This window comes from Oryx dammah, unplaced genomic scaffold (genome assembly GCF_014754425.2).
Source record: "Oryx dammah isolate SB20612 unplaced genomic scaffold, SCBI_Odam_1.1 HiC_scaffold_28, whole genome shotgun sequence".
Classification (NCBI taxonomy): Eukaryota; Metazoa; Chordata; class Mammalia; order Artiodactyla; family Bovidae; genus Oryx; species Oryx dammah.
In genome coordinates this window covers 34816072-34838097 of record NW_024070212.1, presented here as the reverse complement: position 1 = coordinate 34838097, position 22026 = coordinate 34816072, and the positions used below count along the sequence as shown (strand labels likewise).

At 39.7% G+C, this 22026-nt stretch overlaps 1 protein-coding gene across 4 annotated transcripts in view; it reads left to right on the top strand.

Moving 5' to 3' along the window:
* The first annotated feature begins 10498 nt into the window (after positions 1 to 10498).
* Positions 10499 to 22026, top strand: part of NTNG1 (netrin G1) — a 373322-nt gene continuing 361794 nt past the window's right edge. Inside the window, exons 1-2 of one of the 4 annotated variants that reach the window (XM_040232188.1) lie at positions 10499 to 10624; positions 18854 to 19591. In XM_040232188.1, coding sequence (XP_040088122.1) covers positions 19346 to 19591 — 246 coding nt within the window. In that variant the 5' untranslated portion in view covers positions 10499 to 10624; positions 18854 to 19345. Of the gene's footprint in view, positions 11727 to 13000; positions 13087 to 18853; positions 19592 to 22026 lie in introns of those variants that run through there. The other 3 variants (XM_040232190.1, XM_040232186.1, XM_040232189.1) reach the window with 3 other exon arrangements.

Genomic DNA, 22026 nt, shown 5'->3' with positions numbered 1-22026 from the left:
AAAATAGAGTCTGTCACTGTTTCCATTGTTTTCCCATCTATTTGCCATGAAGTGATGGGGAATACTGAATTTTAAGACAGCTTTTTCACTCTCTTTCACCTTCATCAAGAGGCTCTTTAGTTCCTCTTCACTTTCTGCCATAAGGGAGGTGTTATCTGCATATTTGAAGTTATTGATATTTTTCCTAGCAATCTTAATTCCAGCTTGTGCTTCCTCCAGCCCGCCATTTCTCATGATGTACTCTGCATATAAGTTAAATAAGCATGGTGACAATATACTGCCTTGACGTACTCCTTTCCCAATTTGGAACCAGTCCATTGTTCCATGTCTGGTTCTAACTGGTACTTCTTGACCTGCATACAGATTTCTCAGGAGGCAGGTAAGGTGGCCTGATATTTAACAAGTACCATTTTAGTATAAGTCACTGTCATTGAGGAGGGCATGACAACCCACTCTAGTTTTCTTGCCTGGAAAATCCCACGGACAGAGGAGCCTGGTGAGCTACAGTCATGGGGTCACAAAGAGCCAGACACGACTTTACATTGTCTAACTGGCTTCATGTAGTAGCCTCTCATTTTCTCTCTCTGCTTCTAATAATCTCTGAACTTGGATTTGTTATGAATATAACTTCCAGAAAAATTAATTTAAAAATACCACATTATTCATGAATTTCCTCTGCTCAGAACTCTTCATTGTTCCACATTATTTCTTAGATAAATTTCAAATTCTTCACTTTGAAATTCAAGGAACAATGACCTTATTTTTATTGATATACTTTTCCAAACATATGCCCATAATTTCCTAGCATGATACCTTAACTTGAGTGGCTTTGCACCCCCACAGTATCCTGAAAATGAGTTGACTTCTGGGCTCCCCTGCCTTTGTTCTCTCTCCTGCTGAAACTCTCTCCATCACTTATCTACTCAAACCCTAAAAGGTCTTCCTTCCTTCTTCCTCCTTCTTCAGGGGAACACTCCCTGATCTTTGAAGACCCATTGTATTCATTTTCCAGTCAGTTGTAAAAATTTGTTTTTCAGTTTTAGACCTTACACGGTGTGATATTGTTATAAAATCCTTAAGTAAAAATTGTCTTAAGCATAAAAATTATAGCTTATATGCCTATATATTCCAAAGTATTTAGCACAGTATTAGAAGTGGTATAAATGGTCCCCAAAATGCTTATTTACTGAGTAAATTTAAGAATTTATGCTGACATACTAACAATGGAAGGGTCAATACTATAATATGGGTAGTAAATAATTAATATTTGAAAGTGTTTTTTAAACCCAATATCATATTTATTCTTCACAGCAATGCTATAAGATACTCAGCATTATTCCCATTTCTTACAGCTGAGGAAAGAGAGGCTCAGAAAGATTAAGCCTATTACCTAAGGTCAAGCAATGAATTCTGAGCTTTGAGGATTTACCAGTGTATCATATTACATTTCATAATGACTTTAACTTGAATACACAGAATATACACGAATATATATAAAATGTACACATCCTTATGTATAGTTTGATAAGCTTTTAATCTAAATTGTTTTGGAAGTTTTACCTTTATGGAAGTGTGATTATAATAATTCACAAGGGCATTTTGTATAGATATATTAGTGAGTGCTGGTAAAGGAAACCCAGTAGTCACTGACTAATTCTGAAAAAACTCAGCCAGAATATAAAGTTTAAATGATTTTAACACCTCATAACTAGACCTTATGGTAGATCTCAGAGAAATGGTGTTTACAAATCAAATAATTCACTTCTAGGGGGGTATTTATGATAGCTTATAGTTAATATGTATGTTCCAGAAGTTGGGCCTTAGTGAGCATAGTTACAAATTAAATGTATTATGTGGCAAATGCTTGATTTCTTCCTTTCTTAAAAATGTGATTTCAAGTTCCCAGACCTTCATTCTATCTGATCTTTTCAGGAATCAAACATATATCCCACTTAATCCTAATATACAGAAATTTATACACAACTTTGAGAAATCAGAGATCCTTTTCTGTTATCCAAGAAGGTGACGAGTACACTTCTTTTTGTATCAGCTTTCATTTACATTAATCCCAACCTCAAAGCAAGACTCAAAATGCAAAAGCTAGAAGAAACCTCAAAATGTGATGTTATTAAATAAGAATCGCTTGTGGAGGTGCTGATTCAGAAACCTGCTTTTTAGCAAGCCCCCAAAGCCATGGATGTCCATGAACCCCAATCTGAGAACTTAAATTCGTCTATCTCAACTTCCTTATTTTACAATTAGGTAGTTAAGGCCCAGAGAAGTGAGATCACTTACACAAAATCATCTAGCAGGAAAGTGTCTTAATGAGATTTCAGTTGGCTCTTAGTCAGTAGTACACTGTCACTAGATTTTCTAAAAAAAAAAAAAATTATCGGAAGGATCCAAACATATAATGATTTTAAACTAAACCTGTATTTAAGTCAGTCTCAGATTTTCTGTTGCTGAAAGTCTGGGGGTTCTGCTTCTCATTGCTTAAAAGAGCTATGAGCATTCAGCTCTCCTTGACTATCAATCAATTCTTAACATGAGGACAATTGCAACATCTTAACAGTAATATATATACCATGATATATGCTAACTGACAGTCTAGCTCTCTCTTTATTGCAAACTCAGCCTTCAGACAAGTGGGGGCAGATATAGTTTCAGGGAAACAGCTGAGGAGAGAAGTAGTTTCCTAAGTCTCATTTTACATCGATAGGGGGTTGCACAGAGTTGGACACGACTGAAGCGACTTAGCAGCAGCAAGAAAACTAAGGTTTATAAATGCAGAAGGCAGCTGGGAGTGTGGGGGGAGAGCAGGTGAAAAACAAAACCAGATTATTATTTTTCCCTTATCACAATACATCTCTTGATGTTTTGGCCATAAACAGTTAAAAAGCTTTACCATCTTCATGTCCCCATCTTCACCGAACGATTAAAAAAGAAAAATCTGAATTTTGCTTTGATTTAGAGAAGTACTGGTTACTAGAAACATCAATTTGTTTCTGTTCCTTTCTATTATGCATAATGCTTTTAAATCTCTGGAATTTTTGCAACTTTTTCTGTCTTGTTTTATTTTGTTCTCCACTTCTTTTTGACAAGTAGTTATTCTCCAGTGAAAACCTGAAGCACACTTATCAGACATTAAAGAATCTGCTTGCAACGTTGGAGACCCGAGTTCGATCCCTGGGTTGGGAAGATCCCCTGGAGAAGGGAATGGCTACCCACTCCAGTGTTCTTGCCTGGGAAAAGTCCATGGACAGAGGAGCCTAGAGGGCTACAGTCCATGGGGTTGCAAATAGTCAGACATGACTGTGCGACTAACACTTTCATTTTTTTCCTCCACTTATACAGCAAAAATGTAAACCATGGTGGAATGATTGAAGACTGGTTCTTTTACCTAATGCTTAATTGGTGTCTATAATTACTAATTACTCAACGCTTCATTATTCATGTGTGGCTTATCCCTGGTTAAATGTTTAACCTTGGATTTCCTGGTCACCAATCTGCTCTGCAACCACATTCTCCCACTGTCTGTGCTTACTCAGGGAAATCCAACTAATTTTAATACCACCTAAGCACAAAAGCTCATTAGGAAGGTATAGCTCCTGCCGAAATAAGGCTTATAATGTATTCAAAAACAAATATGTAAGTTCTACAAATTATTTGCTGTTTTCAATTACTTAACACAGATTACTTAGAACTGAATGGGGCAGTATCTGATCCTATTAGACTGAGACCTAAAGTTGCCATTTTTGTAGGTCAATAATGGTAAATTTTTAACATGTTCATATGTCTCAACCTAAATAGCATAGGATATGTTCTTTCTCTTGATTTTCTCTTGTATTGTTCTCAATTCTTGTTATAGATTTTCCACGTCAAAAGCTCATAAGCATTCACTACAAAGGCCATCCATATGGAGCTGTGAGCTGCACTCATGTCAAACTACTTGGAAGTGCCAAAACATGCCTGATTGTATTAGGCCTCTGACGTTGCTCCCCCTGCTTCCTGGTCAGAAGGCCTTTTGCTCCTTTGTCTACTGGATGAATGCCTACTCATCTTTCGAGATGTAGGTCATGTACCCCTTCATTAGCTTTTCCCAGGATTCACCAAGGAATATCAAACACTATTTCCTTTGGGATTTACCTGCTCCCTGTGAGTTTTAATCTCAGCTCCTATGGTAGTATTACACTGTTTGTTTACAAGTCCGTCTTCTCTAACAGACTATAAACTATAGGAAAGGACTGCCTTATTCATCTTGTTATTTCTAATGTCGTTCCTAATATAGAGGAGTTGTTCAATTCTTGTTTAAGAATAAGGAAAAAGGAAGGGGGAAGGGAACAAGAAATAATTTCTATGATATCATAGGAATCTTATGATTGTGCTATTTTCTATGGGATTTCAAAGTCTGGAGAAATAACAATTGAGTTTCTTTCTGGCTTATTGAAGTAAGAAGAGAATTCATAGTGCCTCTGATTTCATTCTTCTCTATTACACATTGAGGCAGGATTTAAGAGAATTAGTCATCTGCCTTATGAGAGAGAGCATTCTTGCCAAAGGAGATGACAGCCCACTGGGACATAAAGGCCGCCTGGCACAAACCCATCTTCCTCACTGGAAACCAACCCAGCTTATCTCCATTGCCTCCGTTCAGCATAGATGCTAACCGATGGAAGCCATTGAGCCGATAAAAACAGCAATCAAGGCAATCATTTCAGAACAGTAAATCTCAAACTAAACTCAAAAGCAGAAGTTAAGCAGGGAGAAACATCTGGGTAGAATACAACTCAAACCAATGGTGCCCTCTAATCTTAGACTTCTCTTCTGTGTCTGCTATTTTTCTGTTCGTGGACAATGTTTCATCATGGATATTCTCATTGCAGTGGTTAATTCACCAGATTACAGCTCAGCCCTTATTGCATCATACCTCACATTTACAGTATAAGAACCTCTTACAGAGACTCCTAAACAAAAGGCTGGGCTCTACTGTAGTCTTAGCCAATGGCCTGACAGAGATCTTGGAAACCCTGTACCATCATCTTAAATGTGTGCATCTTTGCCTCATCCTGGATATAAAACAAATGCCCAGACTTGACCATTATTACCACATTTCTCTTAAGCAACCTCTAGTGTAATATTCTGGAGAAGGCAATGGCACCCCACTCCAGTACTCTTGCCTGGAAAATCCCATGGGCAGAGGAGCCTGGTAGGCTGCCATCTATGGGATTGCTAAGACAGACTGAGCGACTTCACTTTCACTTTTCACTTTCATGCATTGGAGAAGGAAATGGCAACCCACTCCAGTGTTCTTGCCTGGAGAATCCTAGGGATGGGGGAGCCTGGTGGGCTGCCATCTATGGGGTCGCACAGAGTCGGACACGACTGAAGCGACTTAGCAGCAGCAGCAGCAGTGTAATATTCAGTCAGTCAGTTCAGTAGCTCAATAGTGTCTGACTCTTTGCGACCCCATGGATCGCAGCACGCCAGGCCTCCCTGTCCATCACCAACTCCCGGAGTTCACTGAAACTCATGTACATGGAATCGGTGATGCCATCCAGCCATCTCATCCTCTGTCGTCCCCTTCTACTCCTGCCCCTAATCCCTCCCAGCATCAGGGTCTTTTCAAATGAGTCAACTCTTCGCATGACATGGCCAAAGTATTGGAGTTTCAGCCTTAGCATCAGTCCTTCCAGTGAACACCTAGGACTGCTCTCCTTTAGAATGGACTGGTTGGATCTCCTTGCAGTTCAAGGGACTCTCAAGAGTCTTTTCCAACACCACAGTTCAAAAGCATCAATTCTTCGACACTCAGCTTTCTTCACAGTCCAATTCTCATAGCCATACATGGCCACTAGAAAAAGTGTAATATTAAAGTTGCACATTACAGCTAGTCTAACTCTCTTATCCCACATAATAGTAAACCATGAGAGATAGTATGAGAGTTTTACACTTCCTCTAGCACCTAGTAGGTTGTGTGGCTTCCATTAACATTTATTAAATTTAAAGAAAGAACCACCAGAAAGATTTTTCATAGAAAAATCTTTAAATTAGGCAAGGGGGACACGACTAGGCGACTTCACTTTCACTTTTCACTTTCATGCATTAGAGAAGGAAATGGCAATGGAGAATCCCAGGGACGGTGGAGCCTGATGGGCTGCCGTCTATGGGGTCGCACAGAGTGAAGTGACTTAGCAGCAGCAGCAGCATTACTTAGTCTGGGCTTCTCAGGTGGTGCTAGTGGTAAAGAACATACCTGTCAATGCAAGAGACATAAGGTTTGGATCCCTGGGTAAGAAGGATACCCTGGAGGAGGACATGGCAACCCACTTCAGTATTCTTGCCTGAAGAATTCCATGAACAGAGGAGCCTGGCAGGCTACAGTCCATGGGGTTGTAAAGAGTCGGACATGACTGAAGCAACTCAGCATGCACACACACAGTCTTCCTTCATATATTTTTCTTCTCAATTTGAAAAGGCTGCTGCTTTTGCTCTTGAAGAATACTGAAAACATAAAAATTACATTTGAGGAAATTGACACAGCTGTTAACTTTTTAGAGTGAACCTTTCCAGCCGACACACTAGATTAATTATGGGATCTCCTTTTCTCAAGAAATAAGTTAATAATCTTAGACAAACTAAGCACACACACACACACACACACACACACACACATACACACACACACACACAAAATACAAGTTTATGGACGCTTACTGAGTTTGTTCAGACCATATCATTATCCAAACCCATTGCTCAGATCCCTCTTTATGTAGCCTTGGAAAAAAAGATAAACTGTTAAACAAATATTGACTATGTGTTTTGAGTCTCAAAAAGAAAAAATAAATAGGTCAAAAAAGACCCAGGGTGTCATGATTTTGACAGATTTTACTGGTTGGATAAAAACACCTTGTGTCACTGTGCTCTAAAAGCATAAAAATCAAGACGTGATTTCTATTGACTTCTTATGGGTGAGATAGGTTAAATTAAGAACACTATTCATAGGTCATAAAGTTGGAATAGAAAAGATATATGAAATGTTTATTTGACAAAAAAATTCATCTTTTAGGTTAGCATGCTTTCTTTCAGAAAAAATACCAAAACCCACATTTTGTTAATTTTTTTCATTTTATTTTAATCAAAGAAGCTAATTTTTATTATTTTCAAACTATTTTACACAATGCCATATATTAGAAAGGACATGGGTGCTAAAGGTCCTGTTCTTTGTATCAGTCATTGACTATCAATGGCTTGTACAATCTGCTACTCTTCATGTTCTAGAATCAGTAACACAATCGATATATGTATTTTCTTATATTAAAACCAAATATCCTTAGGTCTGCTATCAGTCTTCAGAAGAACAAAATGAAGTTATTGATCTACCAGCATTGGTATGCTTGATATTTGGATAATTTGGGCTTGTAAGTTTAAAATTTCTAGAAAACTGTGCTTGATACACCTACAAGAGCAGGAAAATGCCAGTATAGTCAGTGATGGAGCCCATACCAGATGCTTAGGACTTATGAGAGGTTTAAATGTCAAAATATTTAAGCAGTAAAAAATCATGTTAGGTAAGGAACTTCAAAACCTGTCAAAACGACACTGCTAATGACTCTGTAATAAAGCATGTCCCTGAGCACAGAGTGGAGACAAGAAAGAGCTAAAGGTTTTATAACTACTAGGAAGGATGTTTCTACCAGGACACAAGCAGCAGTTAGGAAAGCATCTATCACACAGTACACAGTCGGCCAAGTAGGACTTGTCCCTTATTTGGATATTTCAGACATCTAAATTTTAGTTTAATATAGTAGGAATTAATTCTTGTTACCAAGAAGACCATTACTGAGTTCTGGGAATGGAAAAAAATTATTTGCACCTGCAAGAAACATTTCTCTTGTACCTATTTTATGTCAAGTACTTTACAGTATTTATAGAAAGACACATATCTTTTTGGACCAGATACACTGCAAAAAGCTTCGATACTTTGGCCACCTGAGGTGAAGAGCCAACTCATTGGAAAAGACCCTGATGCTGGGAAAGATTGAGGGCAGAAGGAGGAGGGGGCAACAGAGAATGAGATGGTTGGATGGCATCACCAATTCAGTGGACATGAGTTTGAGCAAACTCTGGGAGACAGTGAAGGACATGGAAGCCTGGCGTGCTGCAGTCCATGGGGTTACAAAGAGTTGGACACGACTGAATGACTGAACAATGAAAAACATTGCAATTATGCTACCACTACCAGTTTGTCACGTTGGTGCTGCAAGTATTTAAACAACCCTGTTAAATCTCTAAAAAGAAGGTTTTAAAGCAGGTTTTAATAACCTAGAAAAATGAACAATAGCGACCTAACAGAATTACAATTAGATGAAAATCTAAGTTGAAGAAGAATGAGGAATGCATGGAAACCAGCCAGAGATCTGAAGTCAGAGAACTGAAAGATCAAATAATTTTCCTCTAAAGGGAGAGAAAGAAAAGTAGAGTTGAAAGTTTAAGTAAAAAAAAAAAATCAGTCTTTCAAAGAAAGTTAAATACATATATATTTAATGTATATAAACATATACATGTATATATATGCATCCATAAACACAAGTGGAAGAAGCAAAGGATGCTGGAGAAAAGATGCCAAGAAAATAGCTAGGTAAATTTCTGATTGCTCTTTATTTAATTATGTAAATAAATACGCAAAGATACGTTCAAGAAAGCTGGTTTAAAATGTAAATTCACAGTATCTCATTTTAAGAAGGTATTTCAAATCCACCCAAAACTTTTTTTTTTTGGAGAAAATGTCCTTCCCCCCAATCCCCACTAGAGGAGGGATCACGATCTGGAGGAGAAAGGGTTTTAATACTGAAAAGTGTCCTTGGGGATTCAAATTTCCTGCTCAGAGTTTATTTGATTTGTTTAGTTGGTGACTTACAGAATCTGAGACGATCAGAGCAGATGTTTGAGAGAAAAATTCACCTCTGGAAGACTATTACTCTTGGAGTGGGAGAAGGTACTTGGGGTCCCCGTTCATGTATTGGACTTATTTGGGACTGATGTCTTCCTCCAAGTCAAAGAGACCCTGGAAATGTGGGAAGGTATAGTACAGGAAGAGGGGGAAGGAGGTTAGTTCTGAGTCTCTGACAGCTGAAAAGGGAACTTTCTCCAGATTGGGAGCCAATATCACAAAGATCTTGGTATATCCTAGAAGAGAATCTCCTAATCTCTGGACAGATTTCTTTTCTTTATTTTTACTGGAGAAACACCTAAAATGATCAAACAAAACTGAGAATGGAAACTCAGGAGTTTTTTTTTTGGCTTGAGAGAAAAGGGCAAGAGGGAAATGTAAGGATGAGAGCTGTGCGGATCTCAGTGCTCAGGCCAGAAGGCCACTGAGACTTGAAAGAGCTGCTGTGGGTGTTGTTTCTCGGGCTGTACTGGCTTCTCAGAAGGGTCGAGGCTCTGGTAGCCCAAGAGGGAGGGTTAGGTGGTGAGTGGCATCTCCCAGAATCAGTATATTTAGACTCTGGAGAAGCTTGGGTAGAGAGCTGGCAAAGGGTCACTGTCTAAGAATGCCTTTGAGGAGTTTACTCCTCCAGATAACGCCTTTCTTCACTGTCAGTGCTTGAATGTGGAAGTGGGAAGGAGGGAAGCAAGGAAGTCACAGATTCCTGAACTGGAGGGAGTCAGCTGAGAGAGGACTCACCTCTCAGGATGGCCTCTCAGGTGTTAGAGGGTCTAGGGTAAGGGCGCTTGGAATTCCTGCCTCCTTTCTGGCTGCTCAGGGCCAAGAAGGATCCGTTACAGACTCAGTGCAACAAGCTTCTCCCCTGTGCACCCTTCTGCCACACCACCGCTAGTCACCACTCTCTGCCCTCAGCTCCGTGCTTCCATCGTGAGGCATGAAGTGAGCGACCAAGTGTTCACAACTGCCGTTTCTTATCCTCTGCTTTGTCTTTAACAAACTTGAGTTTGACTTCTCTCCAGCCCACTGCACTCTGAACTTGGCCCAAAACTGAAGCACACACTAAAATGCAGAACATGCTTTTTTGTCAGTTTATCCCCCAAATCGGTGTACCACAAAGGCACATTTCTTATCAAACCAGCTGGTTTCACCATGGGTTTACGCCTTCTCATCTGACCAGCTTTCTCTACTGCTTATTCCCTTCACCACACAGAAGCCCGTTTCTGTTCGATATTGAGATGCTTACAGATTTGTGAGATGAGAGCTTTCCCCCGCCCTGCTGCAGTAGTCTTTTTAATTAAAGTCTCTCCCTCTGTGAGCAAGCGGATCCCCACCCTCCCCCTTGACGTTAGTGTGTAGCTATGAATGAGATCCCGGGTAAGTCTGAGCCCCCACTGGCGAGGGAAAGAAGGCTTGGGGCGGGGGCATTTGTCTTTCTCTTCAGGGTGTTGATGAGGCCAGCAAAGCACAGCTCTCTCTTCAACTTTCCGAAGAAGAATGAATGTCTAAATAAGGAAGTTCGAGGCTTGCGCTGCAGGGGCCGCTGGCTGGGCAAGGGAATAGGTGGTTGAAAAACACCACTGAGATCACAGCTAGGAGTGAGGGGTGTGCTTAGGGAAGGTTTTCTAGAGAAGAGCCAGGAGTGAGGGATGGGACGGGCGCGGGCATGAGTAGAAGGTACGTGAAGAGATACTGAAAACCGCGCTCGGGTGGGCGAGCTAAGGGTGGGGGAGGTGAAGGGTGGTCGCTGAGCCTCAGTACTCCGAGGTCCTGGAGCGGCGGCAGCGGCGGTTAGAGCGAGCGGGACGGAGTTAGGACCGCTCGGAGCGCCCAGGTCTCGAGGTAGTATAAGGTTTGCAATCCTTCCACTTGCTGGCAGTTGCAGAAGATCTGCTTTTAAGTGAAACGTACATGCCACCCCTCCAAGGGCTGCAGTTTCCCCCGGCTTGCTTCTTTCTTTCTCTTCTCCGGCCCTTGCGCTCACTCTTTAATTTGTACTCGCCCCTAAGTTTGCAGAGAGCTCGCTGCCGGCTCGGAGCAGGGTCCGGCGAGGCGCCGCGGGCGGGGGCGGGGAGCCCGGGAACCGCAATCCAGAAGCATCGCGGGCCATGTATATTTCATCAAATGGACTTTGGGTGCGTCGCGTCTCGCAGCCATCAACGCTATGTGCAGTGACATTTCTGACTTGAGTGGAGGAATGCGCGAAGGAAGCCCGGACGAAATTGGTACTAGAGGATCTTCTTGGCGCCAATGCTAATTGTCCTGATTTATGTCCCTTCTGAGTAAGCTCAACGTTTTCGTCTGAAATAAAATGAAAGCTGTGCCAAGCGGGGTAGAACCACCGGACCGCTGGTTCTGATCCCCGGGAAATCAGGAAGTCGTCCTACAGCTTAAAAAAAAAATAGGGAAAAAAAAGAAAGAAAGGAAAAAAAAAAAAAACAACCCTCAGTAAAGTTTAAGGCGAGAAGTGGCAGAGGCACTGGCGCGAGGAGGCGCGGAGGAGACCCGGCAAGCAGAGGACTGGACTGGCAAGACCTCCCGAAGGCTGCGATTTCATCATTAATATCACTATATTTTTGGAGGGAGAGGCACCTTTCTCATCTTCCCTTCCTCTCCGCCCACCCCTATTCCCTCCCCCTCATCTACCTGTCAAAGTCACTGATCTTTTGCATTTCGGAAGAGGACGTCAACGGGAAGGAATTCCCCCTCTCGGCTAGGGCTCCGAGAGGGGGCGACGTGCAGGAGGCTGCCCCCTCCTCCTCCGGGGCCAGAGGCGAAGGTAATTAAGCGGCGGGACTGGCGGGCGGGCGCGGGGTTCTGGGTCCGTAGGGTCCTCTCGTGCCACGAGCCCGGCGCAACCGGGACCTCGGGGTACCGCGGCCGGGCCGCGGCGCTCGGGTCCACACCCCCAGCTCTCCCGCTTCGCCCGCGCCTCGGAGATGGCTCGGCGGTAAGAGCCGCCGTCCGCCCAGCGCCGCCCGGGGTTCCGCTGCTGCGGCCGCCGCCCGAGGCGCACCAGGCTGGGCTCGGCCGCCGCCCCGCGCCGTCGGCTGGGCTCCAGCCCGGCGCCTAGCAAACGGGCCCCACGGTGAGTGCGGCTGGCTTCCCGCTCCTGCAGCGACCCGCGCGTCTTCCCTTTGCCCCTCTCCTCCTGGTTTCCTCCTTCCCTCCCCCCGACTCCCCCTCCCCGCCACCCCCACCCCACACAGCGCAGTCCAACGGCGGGAGGGAAGGCTCTGGGTGGGCGAGGAACTTTGGGAAGCGCCTGGAGGAGGCAGCGCGCAGAACCTCCGAGCGCACACAGCCCGCACACTCTCACACCCACACACGTCTTCCTGATGTGCGCCCCGGGCAGGTTACGAGTCTGTGCTGTACTCAGTGCCTGGGCGCGGGGTCCGTGCTTCCATCGACGGACTCACAGACACACAGCTCGCTCCCCACTGTCTGTCTGTCTCTCTCTCTCTCTCACACACACACACACACACACCTGACCACACATAAAACATTGGAGGGTTCTTTTTTCTTCATTTTCTTTCTTTATTTGCCAGTTGTCCTTGCTTGGGGAAAAAAAACTTGCCCTCTTGGCGGCCCTGTGGAGCTGGTGGCCACACTGAGCTTTTGAAGTTCCTTTCTTTTAATCTCCTTTATTGGTGCGAGATTAAAGCATTACTATCCCGTGTTGTGCAGCTGGGGACAAGGGGAAATTGACAGAGGGAAAGACTTGGTATAGGAATGTTGTTAGGAATATTTTCTCAGATTCTTTACTGGCATTGCATTAATCAGTTGATGGATTCGGCTAGGGACATTGAATTGCTCTCCTGTATGGATCTGTGGATGTCTATATATAATACAAATAATACTGAGTATTATTGGGCCCAAAATAACCAATTAAGTGATTCATACACAGGAAAACTTAGATAAAAAAAGAAACTGCGCCCTCTGCTGTTTGTTTTAGTAACATCACTTTAGAGACTCCTCCCCCCCCTTCCCCCCCACCCCTTTTTTCTTTTCTTTTTTCTTTTCCAGAAATCCACTTAGGAGGCTATCATTTTACAGGGGAGGGGAGGAAAATTCCTAGTGGAGATTTTAAGCAACTTTGTTTCAAAAAGTTGGAGATTGCGTTTCCATCCTCACATCAGGTACAGATTTCCAGAGTGCAGAGGCTTTTGTTTTCCACCTCCTCCCCCATTCTTCCCAGGGAATGGTAATAGAACCACTCTTATCATAACAGTTTGTCAATCTTTGGAATGGAAAATTCTGAGTAAGATTCAGAATTCCACTAAACATATGGTGTATCTGGCAGTAGATATGCTCTAGAAATAAGGCCCTATTTTATGACTGAAATACTAAAAGTTTTATTTTACAGAATTGGGGGGAAAATAGAAAAATCTTGTAACAAAATCATTTATTCAGATATGCTTGTTAGAAAAAAGTTTTTCAGGCATTCTCTTTTTCACAGTAGGGGCAACATTTTTCTGGTATGTCTAGTCCTTGAGGTCATCTCTAACCTTTGGGGAATTAACAATTGCAGGTTTCATATAATAAGTATTTTGAACTGCCACTTTGAATGCCTTAAACTCCCCTCACCCCTTTTCTCTTTGGCAAAGGAAAATCAGCTCAATAGCTGTTCAAGAATCTTTTGAAAGATAAGTAACTTTCAGTTTTTCTTTAAGACAAAATTTGGTTCTTTGCATGTGGATTAGCATGCAAAGAAAAAAAATCCAAGTGTTTCATACAGAAGGTTGTTCTAGCTTACATACATAAGGGATATATTTCCTATTTTTTTCCGGGTACCATGAAATAAGATCTGTTTCACCACTGAAGACCAACATAAGGGAATTAAAAATCCCATATAGTTGGCTATTAATTTGGCGATACTTCCTACTGTGAAATTTTAAAAAGGTGATCCTAACATTTTGTAAGAAAACAGTTGATGTTGATTTTATATGCACATAAAGCTGTTTTTCCTAGTGATATTTTTGTTTTGTCAGCTTTCACTGGATGTATGTGTTTCAGGTTAGCTTTTTAGAAGGAGGTTAATATATTTTTCTGTTTCCTTTTGTATGTTTGTAAGTGGTGCATTTACCTCTCTTTGCCTCTGTTATTATTCTGAAAAAAAAAAAAACAGATCAAATACTAATTTGAAAATATTAAACCATTACACACTTGGTTGATAAATTTTCTAACTATTGTAAAGATTTGGAGAGTTTTAAAGTTACAAAAACACCAAGTCAATTGGAAAGAAAATTTTGTACAACTCAGAAAATTAATTATATGTTAACAGAAAAATGTGTGTATATGAATTATATTATAGATCAGTAAGAGATTTAGTGTACTTTTAAAAACAATTTTATCTCCAGAGTTTTGTTTCAAAACTTTAGGTGGGTGTAGATTTTCTCAAATGTGTACTTGAAACCTTGGATTTCTGAACTTCCCTACAAGACAATGAAAGATTTGTTGTTCTACATTAATAAAACAGCATATTTATTCTAGACTTAACTGATTATGAAATAATTTTATGTATTATTCCATCCCTAAACATCCTGTAAAATATATGCTTTCTAATTTCCCTAATCATTCTCTTGGTGAAAGCAGAGATCTTTCAAATACTAAGGTGTGCTGTTTGGTTTTATTAAGAATCTCTTGATAGGCAGTTGCTCATAATACCCAATCGAGTATGAGTAAAATATGCCAATGATGTTGCAGTACATGTAAAATTTCTTTATCTTGAAAGACAGTTAACAAAAGGATAGAAGCAAATGTCTCCCATTAAGGTGACTAGAATATGCTTTCTTCACAACACATAAGTAAATGCAGAGAGCATTTAATATATGTTAAATATCCCATTTAGTCAATCTCATTATGACAGTGTTGGAAGCTGCTAATTTTGATATGTTATGGAATTTGGGTATGTCTTTATCTCCTTGTATTTTTCACTCAATGGAATATGATTATAGTCTATGTTCTTTTTGTTCCTTCCCATTCAGAAACATGCATATTTATAAAATTCTTAATGTCTATGAGGAATGAGTCAATAGCTGTCTAATTCAGGTGCCCCTGAGAGCTGAGTATTTATGGAATAAATAGCCTACTATCACCACCCCCGCCTCCTCGTGAGATTATATAATAGAATGGATACTGAGAGCCAGCTAGAGTTAGTGGATTTACTGTCAATGTTTTCCTCTTTGTTGATGAAATTGGCAGTTGTTTTTAGAGTATAATTGTCTATAGTTTTGATCATTATTACTTCCATGTAATATTTACGAGGCTGCTTTTCTAATGAAAGAAAAGACCTGTGAAATGACTTCTGCAAAGTTAACACAAGGTGGAAGGGAATTAGCTACAGAATCCTGGGAAAAGATATGTTCCTTGTATGCAAAGCCATTTTATAGCTCATTTTAGTCCAGATCAGTAACATCTATCAACTTGAGGGCATGACATAACTTTATATTTTCATATTGGCTTTGCAAATTTATATACCAGTCAGAGGTCTGTGGAGTACTCATGGCATATTAATGGGTATTTCTATCAAAGAGGACTTCCTAATACTTTAGTGCACAGGTAGAGATGATGACACTATTCGATTACAGTGAGTTCCCAGGGTTCACAAAGTTAAGAACTAGAAATGGGACTGTGCAGAGCTCTTCTGAAGCTGCTCACATTTAGGTGAGCACTTGAGACAAATTCAAAGTCCACGTTACTTGACAATTAGTTCAGTTATGGGCAAGAAGGAATTGGTTTGGTATATTAAATCCCCAGATATGTCATTGACTGTCCTCATAATCGGTTTGCCTGGCTATTTGCTGTAATGACCTAGCTTTGAAGATGCTATTGGTGATTTTAACCTGGTTGAAAGCACAGCCAGATGGGAACTGGTGCCATTAGGTAATAGAGGTTAAGGGGTAAATCATGTTCTATTTTAAAATCATTTTATTTTCTTTGAAAACTCCTTAATTATACTTTAATAGAAAATTCCTGATTTTGGCAGGGGCTTCTTTTCCATTGTGTGGCGTGGAAGTTCATAGATTTATTAGTTTCTTACTGATTTTAAAGTAAGAGGATTTTCTTTGAAGTGTATGGCAATGAAAAGTAGATCCTAGTGTGACAGATATGTATTAAGTGACGCTACAAACATAAAAGTTGGAATGAAATCAAATAATTATGTTAAAGAACAGCTTAGTGACCCTCTGCTCCTGATCTGTAATATGCTGTGGTCAATATCTTTTCCTGTGTCAATGGGAGCTCATTAAGTGTAAATTCTGCAACTGAGCCATGCCATATTAGTACTTGCCAAAGCTTGACATTTTTAATACATTAATAATATGTCTGTAATGTAATGGAAAACTATTAATCACAACTGGTTATGTGCCAGAAATTTAAGCTATAATTGGCTGCTTCTTGTCAAGAATGTCTGTTGCACGGTCCTGCAGCTGCCTAATATTCAAATGTCTTGCACTCCTCTGCATTTTTCTTTGTCAGTTTTCTAAATTCGATCAATGGTGTAGTCCATAATTCTGTGTAATGACCATCATTATAATTCTGGTGTACTTTAATGAGAATTCGTTGCACTGGGATTGCTCTTGTGTCAGGAAATAGTACCAGGTTCCCATACGTTTCCTTAGTGACCAAATTTTTAACATAAATTTATATGGTCATCCTTCATTTTGTGATTCAACTGAGGTAAAAAAGTGGATGAAGACAGTAGTGAAGAATAAGCAGATTAGGGGGAATATTTATTGATTAAAATGTTATTAATCTCAGAATTCAAATATATACTTAAGGTATATTTTAAAAATAATATTAAAAATTAGCTTGTTGTGCTCACTCATTTTAAACTCAAAGCAGTTCATCTCAGGTCTTCAAGAGTATATGGTGCTGATTAACATGTTGTTATATATTTGAAACTAAGAATTTAAGTTAATAATTTCTGGTGTAGTAGATTTTACACTGCTTCAGTTATAATGCCTACTTTTCCCTCCCTTCCATTTCCCCCTCCATGAAAGTGTTTGTTCTTATTATAATAAAGTAGTAAACGCAGTTGAAAAATACATCTAGAAAATGCAAATTTGTATTATTTTAATACCTTTTCAGATTATTAATTGTCAAAATGTCAGCTGCTTCTGAAAGTATCAACTTAAAATTACTAATGAAATTAGTAATTTTTTTTTTTTTTTTTTCAGAAAAAGCAGAAGGCTATAGTAGCCACAACATTTACTTCTCTGTGATTTTTTTTTTTCTTTTTGGTTTAAGATTTCACTGAGCACAATATAGTCTTTACATTACAAGAAAGAGGCAGATTCAAATCTGTAGTTTATACATGTTTAGACAAACTGCTAATTATTGCTTTATAGAAACGCAAATATTCAACATTTTTCCTAATAGAAAATATCACAAATTGCAGCAGTATGATAACATTTTATGAATTGAATATAATGAAAATTGCACTTGCATCCATAAAGCAATTATTATAAATTACTTTGCTATGGAAACACAATTCAACCATCTGTTGGCATTTCATAGTCTCTGTGGCTTAGTTCATTTTAAGATGGTATATTATCTAAATATAGTAGATTCCTTCTATTAGATTGTGTGAGGACAGTGAACTTCCATATTTAAACTGCTTAGAAGGCAATGGCAACCCACTCCAGTGTTCTTGCCTGGAGAAACCCAGGGACTGAGGAGCCTGGTGGGCTGCCGTCTGTGGGGTCGCACAGAGTCGGACACGACTGAAGTGACTTAGCAGCAGCAGCAGCAGCAGTGTGAATTGAAGGGTCTATATGGTATTTCCTAAAATTGTAGGCTTTTTTGTCCTTTTACATTAAAAAATAATTATTGGGACTGTGACGATATAAATCAGCTAATTAAGCAAATGCACTCTTCTTACACCTGGATTCCAAATATTATTGTTTGTTTAGATTTAGACAGCGATCTCTAAAGAGAAAAGTTGCCAGTTAAACTCACCAATGATTTGTATTCAGTATGTAGGCTGTATTATCAGTTAGCCAAAAGTACTTTTAAACAGTAATTTTTATTTTCTCTTAGAATTAGTGCCATATTACTCTGCTTCATGGCCTGTTAACTCACCCTCAGCTATTTTTATATGTGCATTTTAAATTGTGCGTTTTACTACAGAGCTTTTAGTTTTAAAGCAGCGTATTATATTTGCCTTTGGGACAAATTCCCTTCTTCTGTTACAGAGAGTAACTGCAAATGCAGATGTAATGGCTATAAAAAGATGTAAGAAAATAGAAAATTCTTATGAAAGGAAAATTTGCTGCTTTGGTTTTATTTTTGAATATTTTTTTCACAGAGCCAAGTTATCTTTATCACTAAATGCAACTAAACAAAAGATGCTAAATTCTTCTAATATAATGAGCAAATCCAAAGGGACAGGTTTGTGCCAACAATGCTGGTTTTTCACTCCAATTAACAAAAGCTAAGAAATGTACAAGGAATTTGATTTTTAGGGTCTCTTTGCCAAGAGACAAAAGGCATAGAAGTAGTTGTCACTTCTTTGCCATTGTTATAAAAGCACTCATTTCCCCCATTGTTCCCCTGGAAGATTTTCCAACACCTCAATATATGAAGAAATGTTTAAATCTAGCTGCTTGCTTTCAGTTTTGTTAAGATGGGAATATAAGTTTTGAAGTGAAAACCTATAAGTCACCTGGAACACAAACATCTATGTTTGTTTTGGAAGAGTTAAATCCTTCATATCAAAATTCTTCCTAATGTGAATGATTTCTGTGGTTTGCTCATTCTAGCAAAGCAGCTGAGTAAAGGTTATCCATAATATTACACCAGTTTGCTTCATATTGCATCTAACCTCCCAAATGTCAACATATCATATATTTTGTAATGCATTGATTGTGGGACAATAACTCTTATTCTTATTGTTTCTAAAAGGGTGTTGGTGCCAGAAGAAAAGAATGATTGATGGGAAGCAGACGCCGAGCGATAGACACTCGTCCTTTTGCTTTAGCTACTGATACCTCAGCGCGCCTGAGCATCCCTTGTGAACTCTGAGCATCAAGCACCCAGGGTTATTGGATGTACAATCGGAGAGCCATCGTTTTGATAAATCCTTATCTGCTACTGGACATCTTTTATAAAAAAAATACCAAACTAGACCCAAGGCTAGTAGATACATTCTAGGACGATGAAAAAGCTGCAAGTCGTTGCTAACGCCTAGTGCACAAGTATGCTAGGCTTCCACCAAAGTCCTCACTATAACTGAACATGTGCAATATATAAACTCTTCACTTTTAATTTTGGAATCTACGTTGAAGTCTCATCTTCTTTTTCTTTTTTTTTTTTCTTTTTTAATATACAAACCTACCTACGTATAGACCTAGATAAGCTGCTTTAGTTACCACGAAGATTGCCAAGAATTTAGAGATGTATTTGTCAAGATTCCTGTCAATTCATGCCCTTTGGGTTACAGTGTCCTCAGTGATGCAGCCCTACCCTTTAGTGTGGGGACATTATGATGTGTGTAAAACTCAGATTTATACAGAAGAAGGGAAAGTTTGGGATTACATGGCCTGTCAGCCGGAATCCACAGATATGACAAAATATCTGAAAGTGAAACTGGATCCTCCAGACATTACCTGTGGAGACCCTCCTGAGACATTTTGTGCAATGGTGAGACACCCTTTTTGAATTGCATATTTCATGTTAAGTGCGGGCATGTTGTATGTGCATACAAATGTGGTGAGTGATAAGACTCAACTCAGGCAATGAGCTGAATCTGCAGGTGGCAGATTTGTGCTAACAGGCTAGTTGCATTCTCAGTGGAGGCCTGCACCACCTGGAATTACAGTTTGCACAGTGTGATCGACACATTTCCTGTGAACCAAAGGTTTCACTGAGACAAATGCACTGAATATAAATTGTAAAGCAAAAAGTCCAATTGAAGTTTAAATTTCAGATTAGAGATTGGGAATATGATTAGACCACATGTGCTAGGTGAAGGATAAAATCCATTGGTAAGCCAGCTTTAAAAACATAAAGGTTTCTTCACATGCATCTTTAAATGAAGGCTAATCCTGTGTTCTACAGCTCAAGGCTTGAGTAGATGTCATTGTTTTCCTCATCGGGAAACTGCTGTGGTTTGGAAATTCTTGGTTAGGAGACAGGAGCCAAAGCCTCATGAGAAGCTTTTCTGGAAGAGTCTTGTCAACTTATTTAGCCTCTTGTTTGTAAGTGTTTTCCAGAGAAAAGGCTGGAATATTGAAAATGTTTCCTAAAAAAGTAATGACATGGAGCATGCAAATTCAACTACTCTCCTTTTGATAAGCAAAGCTAGATAATTCACTGTTTTCATAGTATAGAAAAGGCTTTTTCTGGGTGGTAACGTAAATGCTATGTGACATGTTGAATTTTTTACTAGAGACATTGCTGAAAATATGCCCATAAGGTGTAAGTAACTTTGATCATTAAAATGATGTAAATCAGTGTGCTAAAGAATTCAAACAGTGTGTTCATTTGGTGTATGTTGTTTTATTATTATTATACATAGGGTTTATTTGATACATGAACTGGGATCTCATTTTTCTCTAAATAACAGATGTAATGGTATGGCAGATTTTAATAGTATCCATACCTGACTTTATTATCTTGAACCTGGCCTGGCATTTTCAGGATAGTGAAACTATTAATCAAAGTAGCATCTGTTCACAGTCCCTAGTGAGTTGAATTAGCATAAGATCATCTTAGACCTAGCACTGCAGAAAAGGTTTTGTAACAGAAAACAATTTTGAGCACTAAAGAGTCTTTTTGCCTAAAAGCTAAGGGCTTGCCATTTTTCAGGAGTGCCTTTGGGGACTGGTTTGAATTATAGTCTAAACCTGATTTTGTGGAGAGTGAGAAAAAGAGCTTGGCTATTAGGTGTCACTATGACTGAAGTGCTCTGAAAGACTAAATATTTCAAAGAGAGGACCGTCTCTGGGAAGCAGGTATATGCTTTGCAAAAAAGTTGCCTTTTAGAAACCAGAGACTTGTAGAAGAGGAGTTTATTCAAACACATTAGGAAAACTATAATTAATCTGTAAAAGAGAGCAGAGGCATTTGTTGGCTTTATATAAGGTTTCTAATAATCTCTCATAAAAGGTCAAATTTAAGATCTTATTGCAAATCTAGGGGTGAAATGGCTGTTCAGGTGACAGGTGGTGCAATCTTCCAGTCCTTAGCAGAAGATAGTTCTGGGCCAAGTCTTAATGTTAAGACACTCTATGTATTGGCTTGCATGCACTGCTAGCAATATGCCTCTTCTGGAATTGTTTAATAATTTACAGATCTAAGTAAAATAGCAGAGATCCTTTTTCAGAGCGCTGTTTGTACTTGCACAGGTTCTGTATGATGTGCTCAACATGTGATTGGAATGTGTAGCTTCCCTGATGTCAGCCTCTGGCAAGAGAATTCTTGCTCAGCACTGCTCCTGTCCATCATGTTGAAGGGTTGACCTGGTGTCTTCAGCATACCTCTCTCTCCCATCTTGAGTGGGAAAGGGCACATTATAGAACTTCTCATGCCTGCTTTTTTACAGTTACATGGTCTAAGGTTCTTAAGCCAATTCCTAGCAGTTCAGTGGCTAAGTGATGTTAGAGACCAAAAGTGAAAAAATTAAAATTATATTCTGCAGCTTTCTCAAGTGCAGTAATATATGTACTTTACATGTTTATATGAAACTCCATAGGGCAGTGTTTTAAAATACCGCATGTTACTATGATGCAAATATTCAGAGGCCTTGGTGGGTTTAAGCTTGTCATTAAACAGAATTGTTTTTCAAGAGAGAGTGTGAAATTTGTGAGATGTTACCTATAACGCATAATTTGGGCTCCTTAATGTACATTTGATTGGCATAACAGATTTAATAGTCTACCCTTTAAATACAAAGTTTGGGACTGCTTGTATGCATATTATATACCAAGTCAAGGATAGTGACCTAATATAGCAACACATCCTCTCTCCAGTTTTGTATTTTCCATAAAATTCTTTAGTATAAGGGTTCCTGACACAAGGCTGTAAAGCTGGTTCAGGATGCTGTCATATCAGACCTGTTTGGGTGCTCCTTAGCC